The 26,430-nt window shown below is 34.5% G+C and overlaps 1 protein-coding gene across 4 annotated transcripts; it reads right to left on the minus strand.

The window, feature by feature from the left end:
- Nucleotides 1–281: 281 nt before the first annotated feature.
- fbxo11b (F-box protein 11b) lies at nt 282–25,323 on the minus strand. 4 transcript variants are annotated; one of them, XM_087276358.1, is made up of 24 exons: nt 24,406–24,509; nt 23,774–23,856; nt 23,551–23,620; nt 22,961–23,088; nt 18,153–18,234; nt 17,880–18,024; nt 15,788–15,917; nt 15,427–15,510; nt 15,188–15,320; nt 14,687–14,793; nt 14,424–14,535; nt 11,900–12,006; nt 10,019–10,156; nt 9,713–9,930; nt 8,506–8,686; nt 7,381–7,503; nt 7,219–7,304; nt 6,972–7,048; nt 6,022–6,165; nt 5,685–5,795; nt 5,024–5,131; nt 4,833–4,941; nt 4,637–4,735; nt 282–2,019 (listed from the first exon to the last, which is right to left on the minus strand). In XM_087276358.1, exons 4-24 carry the CDS (start codon nt 23,066–23,068, stop codon nt 1,890–1,892), a joined length of 2,532 nt encoding a protein of 843 aa, XP_087132484.1. In that variant the 5' UTR covers nt 23,069–23,088; nt 23,551–23,620; nt 23,774–23,856; nt 24,406–24,509; the 3' UTR covers nt 282–1,889. The 4 variants fall into 4 exon arrangements, with proteins under 4 accessions (XP_087132484.1, XP_087132483.1, XP_087132482.1 ...); XM_087276357.1 differs by lacking the exons at nt 23,774–23,856; nt 24,406–24,509 and adding an exon at nt 25,038–25,107; XM_087276356.1 differs by lacking the exons at nt 23,551–23,620; nt 23,774–23,856; nt 24,406–24,509 and adding an exon at nt 25,038–25,323.
- Nucleotides 25,324–26,430: the final 1,107 nt, after the last annotated feature.

Raw genomic sequence — 26,430 nt, forward strand, 5'->3', positions numbered from 1 at the left:
TGTACACCAAGGACACCCTAATATAAATTCACTTTAAACTAAGACGTCTTGGGGCTTTAATATGATATAGCAGCAAGTGGTTTACCCAGTAATCTGTTAATATAGCGACATCAACATTTCCACTTCTAAATATGACGAGGGAACTAAATGAACAGTGATTGGTTGCTATTTGTGTCAGACGGCGTCTGGAAAGTCAACAGTAAAACCTGCAAGAGAAATCAGACCCCCTACTGTCAGTCTGAAGATCTGGCAACGCAAAACAAACCAAACGCAACCAAATGTTGATCTAATAAAGTTTATTTTCTTAAAAATGACCAGTTTCTGTTCTTTTCTAGGAAATTAAACCCTTTTTAAATTCATACTAGCATCTACATAATGGTTATTGAAGACTTCACAATATATTAAGTCTAGATGTTATGGTACACATGCATAAAATTCAGGCTGCATGAGAAGCCACAGTCACCACATTACACATAGATGGAGTTTGAGGGGCAAAAAAAAAAAAAAAAAGACAATGGGGCTGTAAAGATACTCGTCTCAGCTGCAAAGAGGCCGGAAGCCTCTGATATAACCAACTCCAGCAAGGCTTTCAAAATCCCTATTGTACTTAAAACAGGCACAAGTCAGGCCATGGGCCCAAAAGAATGCAATAAAAATGCTTTAAAAGTCATTGATGCCGTGACCGCATGGGACAAAAATGTTTACCGAGATCATTTTAATAGAAATATTGTATGTGATTAACAGTTGTTAAATGTTTCAGAATTCTTTGGGCCCCTGCTTAACACTTCAAACCGCTTGGAGATGAAAAGAACTTGAGGATGAGAAAGTGAAATACAATAGGGGAAAAGAACCCTTATTCAAATAATGGCAGTAACAAAGGTGATGCAAACATTTCTGCACAACCGCAAGTTCCACACACCAATCACTCACGTAAAAGAAGTCAACTTAAAACAAGTCCAAAAATAAAACTGCTGGAGCACAATTTAGTGTTCGTTTTCCCATCTTTTCTTTGTTATTCCTCTTTCACAGAAAGAACTTATATGCTGAGACGCAAGTATGATTACAGCGAGCCTAATGTGTGCTAACAAAAATATTAATAACAATAACAATAATAATAATATATAATAAAATAAAAGACATTCAAATACAGTAAGATTCTTTTTGCCTGAAAATACAAAACTACATGAGAAAGCATTAAAATCATATTTGTAGATCAGAATAACATATTAACATATTTAAAAAAGCAAGTGCTAATCACATAGTTTTTTTTGTTTTGTTTTTTGTTAATTTTTTTTATATCATACATATATTTCAGCACATCGGCTGTCAAAAAAAACAACAAAAACAAACTAAATAAAACAGTCGCCAGGGAAGCCATAATTTCTACGGCTCTTCCTTTGAATGGATGGAACCGTAAACGGCAGCTCCTAGTGGCTCTGTTTGCGGTCAGATCTGTACATAAACTGCAGCCGAACTGGTCTTGAATCTCCACGTAGCACTGAAAGTTGCGTAGGGCAGGATGCACAGCGTAAGACCGTGCGATTGGAAGGACCAAAAAAAAAAAAAAAAAAGTCTACTTCCCTCCAAAACTCAACACCACCGTGGTCCTCCCCACCTTCGTAATCCTGAGTCAACATATTGCTTCACAATATTTCCCTCTTCCAAAATCATCTCTCCTTGCATCTTCTCAGTCAGCGATATACAGGAGAGTCTGAGGCAGCTTTACACCGAGTTCTGCGTTCCTCCATTTCGCTTTAAAAAGATTCATTCGAAGTCTTGACAGTTTTGTTGTCCACACACACTTTTTGCAGGCCAGGTGTCTGTGGTGCTCTGGATTGGTGGGCAGGTGAGATTCAGACCGGGTGTTGTGTTGGAGGATGAGCTGCGTCTCAGTTGTGCTGTAATGTGTTGGACTCTATGGGAGGTGCAGAGTCATACAGAGTGTCCGTGTCGTGGGTTGGCTCTCCGGCCAGTGTGCAAGGATTAGACAACGTACCCGCGCCGCAGTCACAAAAAAATCTGCAGAAAAAGAGATTATATAAGGGATTAGAGTAGAGATTAATCTTAGCATCCTATATATTTATGTGTAACCATTACGGAAAAAATACAGAGAGATTTATAAACTTGTACAATAAAAGTTTCATTAAAAAAAATTATTAATTCTAAAATAGATCTGTAGCTACACACAAAAACCTGTTGTGACAGTATAAATCATTACTACACAATATTAAGAGAACAATAACAGCTTTAAGTTAATTCATACAACAGTTCTGTCTGGTTCTCGAACCTGATTGGCTGATAGCTGTGCGATATTCAGCAATAACAGCACTCGTACAGCCTCTTCACCCTTGTGTATTACTCCGCCCACATAGAGTGTCAGCAGATCAATAGACTCACTACAGTTTGACAAATAATGCAGCTGTTGGACAACATAATGCACTTTTGATGCTTTTTTAGTCAAGAGTGTAGTTGTTAAGATTGCAACTATGCAGTTGGTGTCTATTTTTTTTTTTTATATTTATGATTTCAGAGATTCAGCGCGTCGGCAGCTATTAGCCTGTCATTTCCACTTGTTAAGCCATGACTTATAAAATACTGTTGCTGGGTCTAAGCCGCTACTCATTTGAATTAAGAAAATATTTATTTATGACCACTTTTTAGTCATATCACACATTAAAGTGAATTTTATATCAAATCTTGGTGTACACAACAGTCTCTGAGCTTGCTGCATCACAAATACCAACATTTTAACAATCAATAAAAAAATTCATCACTTTCTGGCCATCGAATATGTAGTGGATCGTGATTTTCGAACGTAATACGTCACTTTGTGAACATTTATTATTACCATTTGATGAGTCTCCCTATACAGTTTGATATAGCACTTGGACCCGATTTACTTGACGTCACACTTAACAAGTGGATTTGGCAGAGCAAAGAAATTGGCAGTTGATGCTCCGCCACAAGATGGTGACAGGGACCACACAATAAGTTGAGACTTATGATATCAAATTGTTGTATAATGGCAATATCAGACTTGTAGCAGTGCAAAATGGCTGTATATCGGCTCTTCTAGGGCACTAAGGCACTATATATGTCGATATACAGCCACACAGTGTGATATTGCCCAACAGTAAGCACATATTACACAACAGAGAACACACTATTGAAAAGGTGAAGTACAGTGGTCCCTCGCTACAACGTGGTTTACCTTTCGTGGCCTTGCAGTTTCACCGATGTTTTGGTGCAATTTGACATGCTTGTTAATACAGAGAATGTGTGCTCTGCGCCCTGATTGGCTGTAAACCATTGTCAATCAATGTACTTCACAGTACAGATTGTGTTCAGCTTGTAACATGTAACAAGTAACATGAATCTTCGATCGTTAGCAGTGTGAGATTCAACAAGGGTTAAAGGGTTGTAACTGTCTGCAGCAAGATCATCATAAATGGGGGTCACAGACCGGATGTGACACGTCACGCAGTACCATGCATTTTAGAATTGTAAATATAGGTTTATGTCAGGGTACGCCCATTGGTGCCGCAAGTCGGTGGCTATCTGCGGTGCCCAGCTACCACTCAGCACACAGTTCATATTTCTGCTGCACCACAGAGCGCCACCTGAATAATTTCATTTTAAATAACATGGGAATATGTGTGTCCTTTGTGTGTTACTTTCAACTGTCATAAATGAGGTGCATCCGGTGTGCGCATTCAGTGGATTAGTGACGGCAGGAAAAAGATTACGCTGGATGTCAACATTTTACGCACAAAAGCTTTATGAACTTTTTGCTGACATTGAAGAATGTTTGTGTCTGACAACAAATTTTGATCTTTTATTCAATAAAATTGGACTTATTTTTTATGAAAGTTTGAACTTTGAGAGTATTGAAACAAGAAAAAAAAAAAGTTAAAATGTTAAAAAAAAAAAAAAGTATATAAAGTTTTACAGCCTTAAAACATCTATAATAATTGTAAAAAATAAAGCTGACTACTTTGCTGATTTCACCTATTGTAGGTTATTTTTACAAATGTAACTCGCGAGGGACCACTGTACATTTTATTTTTTATTACTTTTTAAGTGTTTAATACATCAAGGCCTTTTTGTTCATTTTTAAAAATAACTACAGATCAATAACTATAGGATGATATCCATTATTTACATTTTGGAATAAATTACTCATACCATGAAACAGATTCTTTGTCAGCCTACAGCTTTTATTGCATGAACAAAAAATACTTAAGACATTTCTCAAATCATCTACTTTCATGATCTATTATTTCTAAAGCTACTTTTCAAATGTTTTTGCTCTTTTTCTTTGGGGGTAATTTTTCAGCTAATTTAATGAACAGTTAGTTAACCGTAAAAAAAAAATGAATAAAACTAAACATTAACAAAATTAATAACAATCTGTTTCATCTCGATTTTACTCAAAAGTACACACACAATGACAGTAAAATACTTTCAGAAATTTGAAAAATATTTACAGACAAATTAAAATCTAAGAAAAAAAGAAATCACATACATTCAACGTCAGTACAGTAACAATGAAAGGAGTATTTTGACAAAAGTATCAAGCATGAATATATATATATATATATATATATCCCAGCATACAAGAAGCTATAGCACTGACCTATCATGCCGTATAAACTCCACATCATGCCCTTGGTGGCACTTCTTAATACAATTCACACAAATGGCGTTCCGGTCTGTCGTGTTACAGGTGTGACACCTAAGATGAGATGAGAAAATGGAACAGGGTGAAATACTGCAAGCATTACTGTTAGTTTTCAAAGCAGACCGTTTGGTGTCGCCTGCTTTCAGTTTACCTGTAGAAATCGTGCATGGGGTAGCTGGTGTAACTGGAAATCTTGTACAGGCACTGACCTCTGCTCACCGCCTTCTCTATGGCATCCTGATTGTTCATGATTTTATTATCTAGAAAGGTATGGGAAAAAATGTATATTAACAGACATTTAAAGTAAAAATAACTGTCTGGTAATGAGTTTTCAGTGCTTACCTTTCATTGTAACGTTGACACCAGAGGCTAGAAATAAACCTCCGAATCTGTTGTTGAAAATCTGATTGCCTTCGAGAGTCGCTGTGGCATGATTTGTGATTTCAATGCCTAAATCAGGGAAAAGAGCAGCAAATTAAAAAAATAAAAAATAAAAATAATAATAATAAAAAAAACAGCCCAATCCCATGCACTCCAAAACGTCTACAAGTTTTATTGACAACTAAGATTTTTTAAATAAAATTATTTTACCATAATTTACAAATAAACACCATTTAATCCCACTGTGTTTTTTGTTCCTGTAACTGGAAGTTAAAAAAGTTTTGTTGGTGGCCAACAAATTCAACTTTTAAATGAAAATATGACCCGAAATGTTTACATTGTTTCTGCTTGCACATATAGAACATCTAAATAGTGTAACACGTTGGTAGAACACATTGCAATTTGATTGTTTTCAACTGAGACAATGTAGATGTGACTATGCTGTTTTCCACTGATTACTACTGTGACCTAATAATAAAGTGAATTTCACCAGTATAATATTCAAAGGAGGAGTACAATGCACTTGAACTTCAGAAGTAAAGGGGGATTAAACGAGTTATTAATATAGCAAAACAACTGTTACATAAGATGTATGCACTTCTGACCTAGACCTTTAACTGACCTGCAGCAAATCCGTCAAATATCCGGTTCTTCCGCAGCACCGGGTGGCTGTTCGTGCTGATGAGAACACCAGCCTGTGCATTCCTGAAAATGTCGTTCTCTTCCAACAACCCTGAACATGCATGAAGATTCATTATTAGTTTCTCTGATAATCATGGTACACAAACTGGCTAGCTTTAATGACACAGATAAAGCCTAGTTTTTAGACGTTCTTAGGAGGATTGTGCGATTTAGCTCAAGATGACCCATGATCCGGGTTTAGGTATCAGACTAGCTTTACTTTCTGTATTGTGTTTAGAAAACAAAAATATTAAAAAAAAATCTCCATGCATTCTTACCCCTTCCACCATTGAATATGCAAATGCCCCCGTCCCGTCCGTCATGGATCTTATTCCTGCGTAGCGTAGGGTTGCTGTCCGTCTTAATCCACACCCCCGCCATGGCATTATCAAAGATCTCATTGTCCTCAATGAAACCCAGCCCTAAGAATAGATTTCAAACACAACAAACAGAATTATCTTTTTATAAATGGGAATTTAATAAAAACACTGGTCCTTCTTTGGGTATCAAAAAGGCCAAGTTTGGCACGGATTGGAGAGATTAAACATTCTATTTCTTGCACAGACCAACCATTTTGCTTGATATCTTTAGTATAGAGACCCTGGACCACAAAACCAGTCTGAAGGTTAACAGCTATACTTGTAGGAATAGCCAACAAAAGTCAAAATGATGTATGCCAAAACTGTTAAAATGATTAGTGAAGATCAAGTTCCATAAAAGCTTTTTGTAAATAAAATATAAAACTAAATAAAACAAAACCAAATTTACACGAGTAATATGCACAGCTATTACAATTATAAATGTGAATTTTTCAATATTTAGATTTTAAGGATGCTCGGATTCCAGATTCTCCAATTGTATTTAGACCAAATGTTGGCCAATCCTAACAAACAATACATCAGTGGAAAGCTTGTTTATTCAGTTTCAGATCATGTATAAATCTCATTTTAAAAAATAAAATTGACACGTTTGTGGTCCAGGAGAGAAGATCTGATTTTGTTTTGATTTTGTGTGTTTTTTAGACTCCCTAAGTGCAGTTTTTGAAAGACCAGGGATGATGGTTTCAACTAAAAAAAAACTTTAATTTTATGAAGATTATTCTTTTAAAGAAAAAGGTCACTTAAATTTCAGATGGCCTGAGGGGGAGTGAATGAACACCATATTTATATTTTTGGATAAACCGTCTGTTCAAGCTAAAACACTAAGAAAAAGTAGATTAGCAACTTACCGGAATTGTAAACAAGAATGCCTCCATTTTGTCCACCCCAAATTTTGTTTCTTCTGATTTTTGGATTGCTTCCAGTTCTTTGTTTAAAAAATAACAAAGAGAGAGAGAGAAAAAAAAAACATCAATCCTGTACGGTGTTTTCGATGTGCAAACACAGTGCACTTCTTTACCACCAAGACTCTTGAAAGCCTATTTGTAGTGTCTGATACTTCCTGAAGAAGCAGAAATTCAATTATATCCTCCTTACCTGATCTGGACTCCCGAGTACATGTGATTGTAGATATCATTATCTTCCAGTACTCCATGTCCATTGTCATAAAAATACACTCCAACCTTTTCAGAAAAATAACAATATTAGAAGGCATGAATGAAGAAGCTCTGATCATAAACTAAATTCTGAAGTTCAAACCTGTTTTCCACTGTGTATCCTGTTCCTCCGAAGTACTGGCGTGCTTCCTGTGGTCACCCAGACTCCAGCAAGAGTGTTGCTGTACACCTCATTCTCCTCTATTACACCTTGACCCTTTTCATGCTACAGAAAGAAACACAACAGATACAGTTAGGCTATGACAAATTCAAAGCGTGTATACATATTTTCCTGTCAGCAACCTGTAATGTATAGGAGTCAGAAGGGATGCACCAAAAATATGGGGTTGAAATAGCTTCTTTTTTATTTTGAAGGACTGAATTCACTGACCAAAACAACAATGTTTAGCTAGTACTTCTCTAATGCCTCATTTCCACTGAGTGGTACAGTTCAATAAAAGTCAAACTGATCAGGCTTCAATTTCCACTGCCAAAGTACCCTTACTTAGTAGGTATGTTTTGTGTTAAATTTGCAATCATACTCTCGCTTAGGGATGGGTACCAAAACTCGGTACTTTATCAGTACTTAATTATAAAAGACAGAAGTATGGATAAGCTCTGTCTGATGTTACTGGTTCTGCTATCGGCAGTGGAGAATTATTGCCGAACAAAACATTACTTACAGTAGCATAATTTAACTGAAAAAGCATTTTTAATTTGTGATAATTAATTTTCGTCTGCACAATTGGCAATCTCACATGTGAAATGCTTGTATTTCCGGCGAGAGCGTCATATAAAAGCCTTCACAGTTCTCAGCTGTGCGCGTGCACTCAGTAAAGGCTCAAGCTAAGTGCAAACACATAAAAACTGAACATTGAAAAACTTTTTAATCCACTTCAAATGTTAACTACTCTATTTCACAATTTAAATCAATGCTGATATGGACCCTTTAATGTCAAGATTAAACTCAAAGCTTTGCCTGTCAGTGAGAGAAGAATGTATGGCATGCTTGCTATCCAATAGTCAGAAGAAGCTTGAAATATATTTGTAACAGAAACAAATCTATACGTGCTGATAAATTATAAAAAATAAGTGTGAATATACTTAAAATTTATTTAAATATTTTTTTTAATTATTATTTTTTCAATTCTTGGTGTGCGTCCTAAATGTTTTGTTTCGGCCCAGAATTTTTATGTAATTGGTCAATTTACTAAGCTCATGTGCTCACCACATAGATTCCTCCATGCTGGCCATCATGGATCTTGTTGTGCCTTACTATCGGACAGCTGTTCGTTCTGATCTGAATGCCAGCCAGGGCGTTTCCATAAATATCATTTCCCTCAATGAGGCCCCTCCCATCACCAAATATGTAAACGCCTCCTTGGTTTCCATTAAAGATGGCATTTCCCCTAGATTAAGAGAAGACAGCTCATTTACTGTTGATCAACAAAATGGAACAATCAATTTCACAGCATGTGGGTATTTAGAAAGCTTAACACAATTATTATATATAATACTTTTATTATAATCATAATTATTATTATAAAATATATCAATAATTATTATAATAATTTTTTTAATAATATTTAGAAAAATTGCTATATTAATTGTATTATTTTTGAGCCAGATCAGTCTCAAAAATAATACAAATACAAAATAAAATTCATACATCCACAACACAATTCACAATTATGAATGATTCATTACGAATGAAAACTCTTTCTTGAATAAAAAACAGGATTCAAAAATACACATATCCAATTTGTAATTTCAAAACGTAATTTGTAAATATACAAATTGAATTCGTAAATTCGAAACAATTTGAAAATACATAAATCCAATTCGGAAATTCAAAACACGATTCAAAAATACACAAATCCATTTCGTAAATTTAAAACAGAATTCAAAAATACACATCCAATTCGTAAATTCAAAACGCAATTCGTAAATACACAAATCTAATTTGTAAATTCAAAACATGGTTCAAAAATACACAAATCCAATTCTTAAATTTAAAACACGATTCCAAAATACACAAATCCAATGCGTAAATTGAAAAGGCAATTTGTAATTACACAAATCTAATTTGTAAATTCAAAACACGATTCGTAAATACACAAATCAAATAGATTAATTCAAAACATGGTTCAAAAATACACAAATCCATTTCGTAAATTCAAATCAATTCATAATATTCACAAATCCAATTCATTTAGTGAAAATATTTATATTTCTTTACTTGTGAATTCACAAATAGTGTATTATATTTATGAATCGTGTTTTGAATTTACAAATAGGATTTTGTAATTTTGAATTGTTCTGTGCATGTATGAGTTTCATTTTGTAAATGTTTTTTTTTTTTTTACTTGGCTCCATAGATGTGCCACAGTTAATTATTATATAGTCACATCAATGAATATAAAAGGGAGGCTGACCTTATTGTCGGGTCACTGTTGGAGGTGATCCACACACCAGCAAAATTATTGGCATATATTTTGTTTTCTATAAATTGGCCGCGGCCTTTTTCATGAACATAGATGCCCCCTGTTTGGCCATGATGGATCTCGCAGCGAACAACAGTTGGGTTAGCGTATGCTTTCACCTCAAACCCTGCAATCCGGTTTCTGTGGATATTACAGCTCTCAAAATAGCCCTGCAGAGGGAGACAGAGAGGCGAACATCAGTTGCTGCACTAAAATGATAAAGTCTCTCTATGAAAGAATATAGGGTTTAATAATTACCATGCCGTGGTCAAAGGTAAAAACTCCTACGTCTCTGCCATGGTGGATATGATTACGTCTGATGATAGGATTGCCATGGTTTTTTACCCAAATACCCGCAAGCGCGTTGTTTGAGATTTCGTTATCTTCATAAATACCCTGTAACAAAATCACACAGTAAAAACACTGTTTTCTAAACGCACACAAAACACACCTATATTATATATGCATGCATGTATGGAATATTTTGGTCTATATCAAATATAATTCAACTTTCAAATACAATTTTATATACAATGAAAACAATTTAAATAAAGCTCCATCATTATTCAATGTAACATACATTAATGTGCAAAATTAAATGACCTGTACTCAGGGTGTGAATCATAGGGGAGTTTGGGGGGAATGCAAAATGATGTATAATTTAACTGTTTTAGCTAATAAAGAGAAAACTGAGTAGAGTCCACTAAATATGCCTCAAAACACTGACAACATGTCAATATGTTTTATTAATAAATTAGATGTAATTTAAATATATACTAATTTAAAATGTATATTTTTCAGCCTGCCTGTACATATTCAGATGTACAAATGAACACGCAATCTGATTTAAATTCAGAATATTTTAAATCTTTAAACACTTGCTGTCAAAAATGGGTAAAACCTAGTGGTTTGCCAAATGTAAAGGTTTAAAATTAATATATGTTAATATTTTGGTGATGCCATTATATCTTTTTTAATATTTCATCAAATGATTTTTGTTCTTTTTTTGGTGTGTGTGTGTGTGTGTGTGTGTGTGTGTGTGTGTGTGTGTGTGTGTGTGTGTGTGTATATATATATATATTAGTTAAACTGAATTATTACATTTTTTAGGGTTGTCTTCTGTAAATCATGTTAAACTGTATGGTGGTGAGTATTTTTGGAATGACTTAATGAATAAATATTTTAAATTAGGGCTGCATGATATTGGAAAAATCTGACGTTGAAATATTTTTTTCACTGCAATATGAACAAATTCACAAGATGACTTAAACAGCTCTATTTGGATCAATTTAGATTGATTAGGATTAAATTGTAGGGGACTGAACCATGTATAGGCCTATATATTAAAGTTATCTAAATATATTTTTATATAAATGTATTACATATTAAACAAACTACAGCCATAAACACAATGGAGCAAAGATTAAAGTGAAATAAACAGTGCTTTATGGGTTTCTGGTAAGTATAACAGTATTTAGATAGATCAATTGAAAAATTTTATGTAAATATCTTTGCATAGTCTTCATCATAAAAATATTTTAAGGAATTTTCTTTATTAACGTTACAAATTGTAAGAATTCTTGTGCCTGAGTGCTTTAAACTATTCAAATACTCACACAAACAAATTTTCACTTCGTTGTGGTTTAATTCTGCCGTGACTTTAAACATTTTGCGATGTGATTATTGCAGACAGGCACATCAATGCTTATTGCGATATCAATAATAAAACAATATATTGTGCAGCCCTATTTTAAATGTCCAGAGAACAGAGGGAATGTATAAGCTACAATTTATGTCAACACAGGCAAAGCAGATATTAAAATGCAACATTTTACTAAAGGATTTGACCACAACATGAGGGCAAAATAATCCATTTGGGTTTAGGTTACTTCAATCCTTGTAATTTAACCACTATAAAACTACAGTGTGAGCAAAAATAAAAATGGATCACATAGCATGAGTCATATGAATTGCTTTTAAAGAGTTTGTAATGTGCACGACTAAAAAGGCTAGTATGATCCTATTGTATGAAAATGCAAATCCAACTACTTACAATCCTAAGGATAAAAGAAATAATGACCATTTCAGTTTTAAACAGTTCCCTTAATGCACTTTAAAATAGAGAATGGGGATTTCTACCTGTGCGTGATCAGTGATGTACAGTCCAACGTTTTCACAATCGCTGATGTTGCAGTGTTTTATAGTAGGTCCAGCACCCTGACCACTTACACACACCGCTGATCCCACTACACACACAGAGAGAATCAAGTAAGCATCACCCAGATAATGATTTCTTAATTGAATGAAATATGGTTCTATTCCCAAAGAACGCATATATAGAGAAAACGTATACTGTGAATACATTGTAACATTAGATCCCAAGTGGACCACACTGACACTAAATACATGTTGAAACATATTTTTAAAGCTTTTTCACTACTAAAAAAACAGATTGATTGCATAATGTAGATGCTCATATGTTGGATTGCACTCCAAAAGCAAAAAAATATCACCTACATGTGTCTAATCCTTTACCCTTGTGTGTTGCTGGGGCTGTGTTGTGGTTTTCAACCACTCTAGGGTGATTTTGAGGCTTAATTTGGCCACAACTTTCTACATGATTCAGCAAATGAAATGATATTTGGTGACTAATCTTATTTTGACACATATTTTTGGAAAATGCTTTGTCATTTTTTAAAATACTCAAAAATACACTCTGGGCAAACGGACAACCCTTTCGTTATGTTTATAGCTGTTTTTGACCCATTGACTTCCATTCAAATGAATTTTTTTATTGCAAAGCCTTGACATGATATAATCATCTATTTTTGATTGTTGGTGGTTTTCCCTGTTGGGAAGAGGAACAATTTGTAATTTTGCAGTAGAATTTTTAGCACTTACCTTGATATGTTTGAGAAAATACAAAATAATCCCCTCAGCTCTCAAAACATAGGAAATACAGTAAGTGTATTCATGCCCGGACACTAAAATGTGTTGTTTTACACAATAGAACTCTATATACAAATCATAAACTTTTGACACTATTGCCAGGTCCCCCAGACCTGGGTGGAAATATATATATATATATATATATATATATATATATATATATATATATATATATATATATATATATATATATATATATATATTTTTTTTTTTTTTTTTTTTTTTTTTTTTTTTTACATGAATATATAATAATATAACATCTTACAACAAACTTATTGTTAGAGACAGCAGTTTATAGGACAATTTCTTTTTAATAAAGAAGTAATGGACTTTATATGCTTTTATCATGACATGTCCACATCTAAATGGTTATAAGAGACATGTTTAAAGGATTACATGCAACATCCTTCATTTATTTCCTTAGGTAAGGCGCGAGCTCGACTTAAGCATTAATATTAAAGGGAAAATGTGCTTTATGCATTATAAAGCTTGAAGCATCAGAATCGCTACTCTGTATCGGGCAATCTCCATGAAAAGGAGTCTGTACTCGGTATCGGCTGCAAAAGTTCTGATCGGAGAACACACACACAGTAAAAGTCATATTTGTTAGCCCCCCTTTGATTTTTTTTCTTTCTTATTTAAATATTTTCCAAATGGTGTTTAACTGACAAGTAAATTGTCACAGTATGTCTCATAATATTTTTTTTCCTTCTAGAGAAAGTCGTTTGTTTTTTTTCGCCAAAAATAAAAGCAGTTTTAAATTTTTCAAAAAACATTTTTAAGGTCAAAATTATTAGCCACTAAGCTATATTTTATTCCGTAAACCATCGTTATACAATAACTTGCCTCATTACCCTAACCTGCTTAGTTAACCTAATAACCTAGTTAAGCCTTTAAATGTTACTTTAAGCTGTATAGAAGTGTCTTGAAAAAAATATCTGGTAAAATATTAATTATTGTCATTAAGGGAAAGATAAAATAAATCAACAACATAACATGTTAAGAAAAATGTGTTGAAAAAAAATCTCTTTCGGTTAAACAGAAAATGGGGGGAAAAAAATATACAGGGGGGCTAATAATTATGACTTCGACTGTACATGTAAACAAACAAACATGGCCACAGTCAAAAGAATACACAAATTAACTGAACATGTATACAGACTTCAACCTCCTAATTCACCACAAATTAGGCTGAAGATCAAAACAACGATACCAGAAAGAGTTTAAGTATAAAGCATCTGTTTCGAAACAGGACATAAATTCCTATCCAAAATTAAGAGTCAGGTTTTCTATATACTGATCAAAGTGGGAGTAAAATACATTAAAGGGATCGCTGATAAATAAAACCGAAAACATAATCAAAAATAAACCTGTTTAAAGGCTGATTTATAGTTCTGCGTCAATCACACAGGTATAGGCCGCCGCAGCCTTGACACAGAAGTATAAGCCAGCCTTAAGTCTCTTTTTCTGTTGAACACAAAAGTTATTTTAAAAAATGATTAAAGAAAATCTTCTGTATATTTTCTTTTTTTTCTATAGAGGTCAATAGTTACCAATTTATAACATTCTTCAAAATAACTTCTTTTGTCTTTAACAGAAAAACAAACTCAAAGGTTTTGATCCAGTTTTTAATGAACTCTCTCTTTAATACTGATATAAAATATTTATTTCCAACAAATGTTTTTACTAAGTCTGTAATCTAAATGAAAGGTACCTGTGCAGGTGCTGCGGATAACGCAGTGGTCGATATTGGGGCTGCAGTTAACCGTGATCTCCAAACAGTGATGAGCGTTATGATGCTGTGCTGACTTATCATCAGGGTTGAACTGTGTGCGAAACAGCAATACAACACACATGCAAAAACATGATTTGTTGCAACTTTTAACATCATGATTAAAATAATAAAAACTGATGTTTGCAATAAAATAATGCGCTAAATGTAAATAACTTAAAAAATAAAAATACTGTTAGTCTTACCCTGATAGTCATGTAGCCCACATATGCATCTTCAGATCCCTCCATAAAAACAAACGTTGAATCTCTAGTGTTTTCAATGACGACCTTATCAGCTACCTTCCCTGAGGCTGAAAGGACGGAAAACGGGGATGTTGGTGACTTTAGGATAACAGTCTGGTGCACTTTTATGTGCACTTTATATATTCACCTCTAATAGTTTCAAACCTTTAGGAGTGTTTTTATGATGTTACGCCCAAAAGAAGGTATTTTGAAGAAAGACCAAAACCAGTAACCATTGTCTTCCATAGTATTTGATTTTCTACTATGGAAGTCAATGGTTACTGGTTTTGAGCTTTCTTTAAAATCTATTATTTTGGGCTCAACAAAATAAATAAAAATAAAAAAGTCAAACTGGTTTGGAACAAGTGAAGTGTGAGTAAATGATGTCTGGATTTTCAGTTTTAGGTGAACTATCCTTTTAAAGTTAAGAATATACATAACAAACAAAGCCATCAGGTTTACCTGCGCCAATCATTGTGATGGGGGATTCAATGTAGATCCACTCATCGGTGTAAATGCCAGAATGCACAAATATCAGGCCATCAAAGTGGGCCTCCTGCACTCCTCCTAGTGCATCTTCAATGGTGTCATAATACTAAAAACAAAAAAACAACAACCTTACAATGAAGTTGAAAACGCCTGTGCATTTGCTGAACGTTCTTTTAAAAAAAAATTCAACCACTGAAGTCAAATGTCCATACCAACATATTTTCTCTGCCTTTGTATCTGGCTGGATTACTATAAAAGTGTTCTGCAAAACCAGGCTTTACGTGTGCTCCCTTATACTGTAGAAAGAGAAACAAATGCAAAGATTTAGTGGCGAATCTTTCTTTACATTTCAGCATCACTTTTGTCCACGAGATGGACAGTTAACATGATTAAATGTGGCATTAGTCATTTCATGACCTTTAGAAGAGTGAATACCATTGTTACTCAAATATATTAAACACAAAAGGCCTTGCATGGAAAAAAATCATCCATCATTCATATCCACCTTGACGTTAAAGTGTGATTATCCATAATCTGACTGAGGAAAGAAAACAGAAACACAAGCTCTCATACCAACTGCTGAAAGCTCTCTTTCCATGGGTTTGGTTGCTCATACTCTTCCGGGTTGATCTGGTAGAACTTCCCTGGTTCTGGATGCATCATGGGTCGCGTGTACTCAAACACTTCCATGTATAGTCTCTTCCTATGAAACAAACAAATAAACACAAACAAGAGTAAAAATACTAAATGACAACACATTACTGTGGAAAATAAACATTGAGACCAAATGCCAGTCTAGTGCTGTGCTTTTAAAATACACCGTTCAAACGGCTATTTCAAACTAATACTTTCATTCAGTAAGGACTCATTTAATTGATCAAAAAAACCTAAATATTGAGCACCAAATCAGCATATTAAAAAGATATCTGAAGGAATACATGGCACTGAAGACTGGAGTAATGACTGGTTTAACGTCACAGAATAAAATAGGTAAACAAAAATGAATCAGTCCACCTAAATTATAGTCTTGTGTTAATAATTAATAACTCGATTTCTGAACAGTAGTGTACGTTCTTCTACACAAGACGGATATCAAAAAGCCCTAAAGAGAAAATCCAGCCATGATTGTGCATGTTAGTATAATGCTCATTTCTAAAGAGAATCCTTACACTCTTTAATTCTTTTTTTACATCTTCTGGCTGTAAATATAACTGTAACATAACATAACATAATTCATTCTATTACTAGTGCACTTAACCATTAATACTGTCTCCATCCTTTTAGAATTAAAGTGATTAATGTGCTTCTTAGGGCTAAACAATATACAATTTGAGCATCGATATCCCAATGTGTGTATTTGCAATATTCACATTCCAGTATCAAATTATTTATTAAAGATTAAAATACAAAGATATTAAAATTTTTTACAATTTATTTATACAATGATGATCATGTTATTTTACATTTGATTGTTCTATTTCTGTACTTCAATACAGTTAGACTCCCCAGAAAATGGTTTATTTTTGCTCTGTCGTATTTATATATGCTTGTAATTTACTATAATTTATGCAGATCCACAGCATAAAAAACCACTCGATCATCCCAGTCGATCTAAATGAATGAAACCTTATGGTGGCAAATAAACAGGGCTCAAATGCCAGTCTAGTGCTGTGTTTTTAAAATACAACATTCAAACGGCTATTTCAAACTAACACTTTTATTCAGTAAGGGCTCATTTGATTAATCAAAAACAATTCTCAAAAACTGAGCATCCAATCAATTTTTTGATCAGAAAGCTATCTAAAGGATCACATGGTAATGAAGACTGGAGTAATGACTGCTTTGACGTCACAAAAAAAATATTTAACCAAAAATGAATCAGTCCACCTAAATTATAGTCTTGTATCAATAATTAACAACTCAATTTCTGAACAGTAGTGTATGTGGATCTACACAAGAGGGATATCAAGAAAGCCCCAAGAGACAATTCTGCCATAATTGTGCATGTTAGTATAATGCTCATCCCTTTTTAAAAAGAGAATCCTTACACTCTTTAATTCTTTTTTTTTGGAATCTGGTTGTAAATATAATCATAGCATAACTCATGGACTGTTCAATTTATTCTATCACTAGTGCTAGACCATTAATACTGTCTCCATCCTCTTAGAATTAAAGTGATTAATGTCCTTCCTAGGGCTAAACAATATTCAGTTGAGCATCGATATCCCAATGTGTGAATCCGCAATATTCACATCCCAGTATCAAATTATTTATTAAAGATTAAAAGAAAAAGATATTACAATTTTTTAGAAATTATTTATACAATGATGATCATGTTATTTTACATTTGATTGTTCTATTTCTGTACTTGAATACTGTTAGACTCCCCAGAAAACCATAAAGCACAGTTTATTTATGCTCTGTCGTATTTTTATATGCTTGAAATGTACTATAATTTATGCAGATGCACTGCATAGAAAAACACTTGATCCTCCCAGTCGATCTAAATGATTGAAACCTTTCCAATTGAAACCATTCGAAGCATCTGGTAAAATTATATTTATATAGTAGTAAAACAAAATATCGCAATGTCCAATTCTTCCAATAATGTGCTGCCCTAGCGCTTCCACAAATCAATCTATTGTCAGTATGTATAAATTCTCACCAGAGAATAGGGTCGTTTGCAAGCTCACTGAATCGCTTGCATACGCAGGCAGCCTGGCACAGGTCCTGCTCGAGCAGGTAGGAGAAAATCTTCAGAACAACTTCATCTGGAAGCTTCTCTTGGAGATACTGCTCTGCTGGAGCAGCTAAAACAGAAACAACAGGAGAAAGTTTCTAAACCAATCTGTTTGCAGACCAAAGCCTTTGACAAAATGCTAAACTATTAATATAGCAACCACAACTGAGCAAACCGAAACCACAAGTCTTCACTCACCCGGTAGGTCCTGGGATTTTCCAGACACTCTTGCACGTTTAGCTCTGTGACCGAAGTTTTCTGTGGCTGAAGTGGAGGCTCCCTGCATCACATAAATCAGACACTGAAAACTACCACTTTTTAGGTTAAAACAACATTAAGATTAAAGTGTTAGATCTATCTATCATAGTTGATACTACATATTTTACAATGTTCTCTCCCCACTGTCAGGGGTGAACGTATGGAGTGGAATATGAAATATACAGACAGCAGAGATTAGAAATATATGTTATGTTAATGTTTTAGTTAAAAAAGCAATAATAAATAAATAAATAAATAAATAAAAAAAAATAAAAATAAAAAAAAATATATATATATATATATATATATATATATATATATATATATATATATATATATATATATATATATATATATATATAGCTTAATCTACTCACACATGTATTAGAATGGAATCTTTTAATTAAGATATCAGTGTTTTCCTTAGGGTTATACCTTTGAAAGGGTGAGTGTTGGCAGGTTTCTTGCGACTTAAATGACTAGCACTGTTTATCACATTTCTTGTGTTATTTTGTGTGAAAACATAAAAGAAATCTTAAACTAGGGCTGGGGAATTTGGCCTAAAAATCAAAATCTTGATTAATTAAATATTTTATTAAATGATTTTTTTTTTTTTGCCCTCAGAGTTCACTAACAAGTTTTATACAGTAAATGTGCTCACATATTACAAGTCAAGAGATTTTTGAATGAAGGGTGCATTACTTGATTTTAAATTACTTGAAGGAAACACACACTATCTACTATCTATGAATATTTATTGAACAATCAACATTGAACAACTGAAATTTGATTTAATTTGATTTATTTATTTTCGAACAAAAATATGATACATAAAATGTCATTAACAAAAAGAAAAACATTTCAACATGGTCGAAAATGGAGCGTGATGAAGCATAAGCTTATTATTCTCCCACCCCATTACCCCATACATCATTTGTTTATTACTTAAACTTATTCATTCTTTTACCTATCTCTTCTTTTCACCTGAAACAAATTTAATCCTTTTGGCATATTTGAAAAATAAATGTTTGATTCCATTTATACCTTTTCATTTTGTAACATAGACCCAAAGAAAAAAAAGAAAAAAAAAATACATAGTACTGCAAATAGACAAAATATTTACTTAAAATTTTTATTTATATAAAATTAAACGCACAGTCTAAAACCAACGCCTTTTTTTAATGAAAACATGTAAATAAATAACTTGCACTTTTGGAAAAAAATACAAATATTTTAATGATTTTCATATTAAAAGTAAAAAAAATCTAAATAAAATAACTCGTGTATATCCTGTAAATAATTTTTAAACAGTGCATTTCTTGCATCTTCTTTAAACAATTAATGTAAATAATTATTTTAAAGTAATAGAAAATATGCCATCTCAAGGCATGTCTCAGCTTCCAATTATCGACAATGTAGTGCAAAGTAGAGCTCAAGAATGGGTCCATCATCCTACTTGACCAGAGATCAGATGTGGCTGCAAAGTGGCAGCAGAAGTATAAATCAGCCTCAGCTTTTAACAGAGCGGTGTCACATGACTACAAATAATTGAAAAGAATCATCCAGGAAAAATTAGATCGATTATAGGTCTTGAATGATGATTTCAACTACTTTTCGATTAATCTACCAGCCCCATCTTAAACCCTTCATTACGTTTTGGACTTCATAGGATTAAGATGTAAACACTTAGTTTACCAATTCATATTTGATACATGAAGGACTTTGAATGATTAAAAGAAACAAAACATTTTAAAACATTTAAGCATTAGAAAAATTGCAGTAAATGTATATTTATCAAATATGATGTATTAATTTGTTCAATCAATCAGCTTTGTAGGCTTATTGCACTCCATTGTTTTTCCTAGCATAAAATTAGAACTTTCATTATAAAAGTAAGCATTTTAATCTCTCCTCTAAAGACTAATTATTAAAATTTAAATGACTGAGAATTTCATCTTTTAAAAAGTTTAGTGATACAGTGCACATAGCCTGGTTCAAACAGCCATTGGCTGAATGGACACTGCAATTCCTTCCCATGATGAAGGCCACAAATAGTTGTAAAGCACCATAACTAAAAGTGGGATTTACATTTTCACCCTGTTCTGCTGATATTTTATTGTTGATGCTACATATTTTATAATGCTCTCTCCCCACTATCAAGAGTAAACGTATCCGAGTGGAGTATGGAATATACAGGCAGCAGAAAAATGTAAACACCTAACCATGTAGAGACAGAAATGACATACAGGGTTTAACGCCAAAGATTTTTTCTACTGGCCCATTCAGATTTTTACTTGCCCTGCCAAAATTTTCATTGGCCCCACCAAAAAAAAAAGTTAATAGACATTTCTTAGCCACATATTATAAGCAAAAATTTGCACTTTGATTGACACCCACGGACATCATCACCAAATACAGATCAGAGAGGTAAGACTTCCTCATAGCCTCATTTTAGTTGTCAAGTTTTGTAAAAATCTATCCATCAATTGAATTAAACTATTAAAAAAAAACATTGGCTTGACTAGAATTATGCTATATAGGCTTAAATTATAGAGAGAAATAAAAGATGAACCAAGACTGCAGTCAGATCATAAAGCAGATCAATGCTGATTTTACTTTCAAGGTGTCAGAGCAGAAATAAACAAAACATTAGGCCTAATACAAAATATTATAAGATTCAAATATGGAAAAATTATCAGATGGTAATTTCTGTCAATTTTCCTAATGGATAAACAGCTCTCGTTAATATTTCAGCATGGTTTCACTTTCATATTTGACAAGAAATGCACATTTGCCCGTCCATAATTTTCTCTATATTTATGGCCCATTTCCACTGAGTGGTAAGGTACGGTACGGTTCGGTACGCTTTTATGGCCGTTTCCACTGTCAAAAGGCGTACCGAACCGAACCACTTTTTCGGGACCCTTTTGAAAGAGTCCCAAACACAAGAAAGGGTACCAAAAGGCAGAGCTAGACGCGCAGCTGAACACTATTGGTTTACAGAGATACGTCATTCGCTTACGCAACAAGCCAGAATGTAAACAAAAGACCCGCCATGTTTGAAATACACAGCGGGATATTACTTGCGCTCACCACACGTCTTTATCCGAAATAACTAACTTCTTGAGCTGATGATAATAACTTGCGCTTGATTATTGACAAGCTTTGGAAACCCGATCCTGTGAAACTGACAAACGCGAGAATGACACATTCAGAAAGAAAAGGACAAACACGAGAGTGGAGTGCGGAAAAAAAAATGGAAAGCCAAGGAGCACGTTATTTCTTCAGCAAACATGAACAAACTGCCTTGTTTTAATTTTCATTATCACCTTTTGGACTAATATGAACTGGGAATGATGGAATGACTCTCTAACAAAGGCTACAAGTGCTGCTGAAGATTACAGACACAGATGAGAGGTTTTCACTGACTGTAGGCTATACTTTGTGTTGATTTGAACCTAATTAAGGACGAAATGTATGCTGTGTGTACTTTTTCTGTAGTTGGTAACATATTGAGGACTGTAAGGGTGAGTATGTGTTCATATATTTTCATTTATTTATTTATTTATTTAAAATAATTACAGACGTTACAGTGGGCTATTTCGCACCGTCATTGATCTGCAGTTATAATCAACTCATGTTCATAGAAAAGTTAGTAATAAACATTTATACAGAAGTATTTGTGTGTAAAATGTCTGTTTTGTGAGAAGTGCTTTTCATATGATATGTGAGCGACCTGTGCAGCTTTATTGTAGACATTTCCTTGAGCGAGCATGACGTCGACTGAAACTTTGTCATACACCACGCCCAACAAAAGGGTACCCTCGCTAGTGAAAACACAAGCCTGATAAAGGTGACCCGTGCCGGCCCGAACGGTACCGTACTGTACCAGTCAGTGGAAACGAGCCAATAGCCGTATATATGGCTATTACACAACCATAATATAGACTAGTTCATTAACTAAATCACTTTGCTTTCTGAGTACAATTGTTCCTTTCCAGAGTTCGTTTCAATCGAACCGAGACAACCTCATTCAGGTGATCTCAGACAGATTGATTTGGCTCGGATCTGAGTGTGTTTGCGGGACTCACATATACCAAACAAATGGCGCCAAATGGGAAAACGAGACAGGTTCCGAAATAAACGTCTAAGTGTGAAAGCACCTTATTTGCATGCAATTGACAAACAATCACAGCCAAATTAGACTTTAGTGACACAGCAGTCTACTGTCCCGAGCGTCTCAAAATAACAAAGCCAATTAGTTTGTTTAATGTTCTGTAAAAAAAGAACCTTAAATTATGTATGGTTGTGATTTTGTACAATATAGAAATTAAAACTAAATGACTTGACTTTCTAGAGGGGGCGGGGCACCCCAATATAATGATGATAGGATAAACACTGGATATTATTAAATATTAAAATAATTAAAAATGCTCTAATTAAATATTATATAATAAATATAATGCTATAATTAAATTTATAACACATTTATTCATCTTTATTTATTTTCCAATTAGGAAAATGGACTGGTTAAATGTGGAAACCTTTTAAGCATGTGAGCCATGTACAATCACAAAAATTGAGCAGTGTGTACAGTGTGTACATGCTTTTCAGTAAATAAATCTGTCTCTCACCTCTTTTCAACGCATACTTGAAAAAATAAACAATTACACATTGCAATAGGGCTTCAGAACTCAAAGTGCAAACCAAATATGTTAGTATGACTCTCATGAGATTAAAATCTTTACCTCCATGCTGTTTTTTGTGGGGCACACGGTTCTTTTAGGCAACAGGGACTTTCTACGGAGTTGGTATGGACTGTTTTGAGCTCCTGGACCAGATTCTTCTGCAACCATATCTGCAGGGATGTCCTCATCTACAAGAGCAAAGAAAAAAAGAAAGGGAAAAAAATCCATTCAGCAAAACAAATCTCAACCTGCCCTGCACAAGCTCAGACCCCAAGTTCCACCGTTCACTTTGCAAACTACGCCTGCAGGAACATTTGTGCAAGAAAAACAGTTAAAAAAAAGCAAACTGTCAGGCTTCTCCAAAACCACTACAGTGCAGGCGGCATTTCCATCCATCAGTTGGTGAGAACGACAAACATTTGTGGAAAACTCTTCATTGCCATACTTCCACAAAGCTTGCTTTTTATTTTCTTTGCACACTGCTATTTAATAAACAAGTGTCTGGCTTCTCTATGCAACTAGTTTTGAAGTGCAACACTTATAGATTACAATTAAATACATTTCGTTAGAAGGACTCCTGCTTTATACAGCTACAAATGTCAAAGTTCCCTACCTGTCCACCTGTTTGTGTGTGCACATACCCTACCTACCTGTCAATACCTGGTGTACTGATCACCTGAGAGCCTTACAGTCTGTCCTTCTCTACAGCACATTTGGTACCTGGAGACAACATCCAAAAGTGAAAGATGAGAAGAGCAGCTAAAGCTTGACTCTGAGCTGTCACGAATTATACAGCAACTCAACAGCTGACTGTCCAACAGTAACAAAGACAAGAAAACAAAGGTTTATCAGGGCAAAACATCAAGACAGCACCTGTTTATTAAGTCCATATTTGTACAGCCATGACTCTGCTCACTCTCTCTGTCTGTCTATCACTCACTATACACCGATATAGTCTGTAAATGCATACAACATACAAAGAGCATCATGGAGGAGACGTTATTATACACAAATAAAAAGAAATACATCATTTTACTTTCTAAAAGTCTTTCCTTACTAGAGCACCAGACAATAATACAATGATGGTAATCCCACAACACTAAGATGATGAATTTTCCACTAAAAAAAAACTATAAATGTTATGAGACTAATATTCACCCTGGTCAGGCTGATGTTTTCATTGAAAGAGAATAACTAATAACTGATAACACCACTGCTGCACGTCAAACGTAAACAATGATGTTGTCAAAATGCACTGATCACTACTGGTCTAAAATCAATCAATAAGCCCCAATGGTGCTTGAAGAGAATACAAACCCAATGCATGACCACTATATCAATGAATTGTCCCTGAAAGCCTGTTAGTGGGGGGTCTGTAACCCAGCTAAACGTGGAAACAAAGGTTTCTGATTGATCATCGCAGATCCACCTCCACCAGCAAAACCCAAGGGACTTGTGCATGGCATCTAAAAACCTGCAGCAATAACCAGCAATGTGATACAAACCCTAATATGCACGTATCTCCAACAAAACAGCAGAGAGTCTTTATCCACCCCCATTTGCTCGCTGTGAGCTCGACTACGCAACTACTTACGTTAGCTAGCTTGCTACCTAGCAGTATGTAAACAGTTAATTTCAAAGCTACCGCACTAAAAGCTATCCAAGTCCTAACAAACACAACGCAATTTAAGGTATTAATTCAGTCTGGTTGGCACTCGGTGGTTCTGTTAGATGTAAACCAAACAGTGTTGTGTATCAATGGCAGCCCACACTGGATACTAGCAGCTACGCAGCGGAGATTTTCCAACCTAAATCCACTTCTAACGTCTCCCTTCCATGTAAAACCCTCAAGAGCCATCTTTTAGCGGAAGTAAATGAGCATTTATCTTGTCACCAGGTTTTAAGTCACGGTGAAATGTGGGGAGTGTGTTAAAAGCAAGCCGTTTACGCTTCTGGCTCCTGAAGCCCAAACAAAGCGCGGCCTGGCCTGTATATATACGCCTCGACGTTCAGCACACAAGCCTATTTAATCAGGCCGTGCGTTTTCGGGGCGGCCGTGTAAAGTCTGATAGATTAAGCACCGTACAGGACACAACACAACATTGAATTGTTGTTGAATTAAACGTCCCCGTCTCACCTCTTTCTGCGTTGTTTCTTTCCGGCTGCACCGGGCGCGGCCTCGACACTCGCCTGGGTCTCCTGCTGCTCGCTCTGACGGAGTTCATTTGGCGAGGTGACTTTACCCAGAAAAAATACGCTTCCCTCGAACCTTATCCTGTTGTTCTTAGCATTTACACAATACCTCAGGTCTGAAACAAGTCAAATTACCAGTCTACACCGAAAAAGGACACCAACCCGGGGCAGTTTTTCTTATTCGGGGTGTTGTTGGTGTGTTTTTTTTCGGACAGCTCCCCCCTGTGCTGAGCTCCGTGTCTCTCTCTCCCTCTCTCTCTAGCAGGAGGAGCCATTAACATGGACATGGAGAACATGCACAAGGGGGCACCACTGTTTTTTTCAGAAAGAACACTAGCAGTGGCATTTAGCTATCTTTAATACATTTCAACTCAAAGTACAATTAATCACTTTTTAAAAGTACAAACTGGTAATCAGGTTAATAACCTGGTCTCAGTTTGATTTACAATCTGATAGACAGCCACTAGTTCAGACCAGCTAAAACACTGGCTGCTTCAAGATGTTTAAGATAAATAACCGATACCAGACAGTATTTGAGACGTTGTTTAAACCATGGAAAGATGCTTTTTTTTAAACATTTTTTACCCAAGTATGACAATCTAGTAAGGAAACCCAATTTAAAGAGAGGACACCTTTTGTACTTTTATAAATAAAAACTATTATAAATACATATACAATACTATGTGGGAAGTTTCTGCATATTTTTATCCTACTCAACTATAGTTGTTATCTTAATTTAAATTTATTTACTTACTATAATAGATTTTTAAAGATTTCTTTCTGTAATTTAAATCTTTTATACAATATTTACAATGTTTTTCATATCTTCTAAGCTCTCCAGAGTCCTCAGACCTTAGTTTAAAAATCCTGGAACTACAGAATGAAAACTAACAAAAGTATCTAAACTAAACATGTGATATTTGATCATGTTAAAGTGGCAGGTCTGAATGTGTATCTTTAATTTGAAGATTCATGAGTCTAGAAGGGGCAAATGTTCCCATATATGCATTCAAGAATACCATTACAACATCAAATTGCCCATTGTGATTACGACTGCACAGATATTGTCAATGCGCATGTTGACATTCAAAGGTCATGCATTTCATTAAGACCCATTTGCCCTAATTACCTCTCATACAATGAAAACATGGATAAAGAACAAAAACAACCTTTTGGTTTCTTCTAGACTTTGAATTTGGACTCAAGCACAAAATGTAAAGTTTAACAAACAAGTTTGGTCCCAGGTTATTTTCTTAAAACTATAACAAGTTCCCCAATTTATCCATTTTCTCAAGTTATCCATTAGATGGCGACATTATCGCTATCAAAATTTCAGA

The sequence above is a fragment of the Danio rerio genome, chromosome 12 (genome assembly GCF_052040795.2).
Source record: "Danio rerio strain M-AB ecotype USA chromosome 12, GRCz13ab, whole genome shotgun sequence".
Taxonomy (NCBI): Eukaryota; Metazoa; Chordata; class Actinopteri; order Cypriniformes; family Danionidae; genus Danio; species Danio rerio.

What these genes read in the sequence shown, in the direction of transcription:
- fbxo11b (XM_087276356.1), bottom strand. Translation starts at nt 25,125, where the DNA reads ATGAACTCCGTCAGAGCGAGCAGCAGGAGACCCAGGCGAGTGTCGAGG. An exon ending in AAAATCCCAGGACCTACCGG is followed by an intron (nt 18,025 to 18,152) that starts GTGAGTGAAGAC and finishes TTTCTGTTTTAG; the next exon opens with CTGCTCCAGCAGAGCAGTAT. An exon ending in CATATTCAATGGTGGAAGGG is followed by an intron (nt 5,796 to 6,021) that starts GTAAGAATGCAT and finishes ATGCATGTTCAG; the next exon opens with GGTTGTTGGAAGAGAACGAC.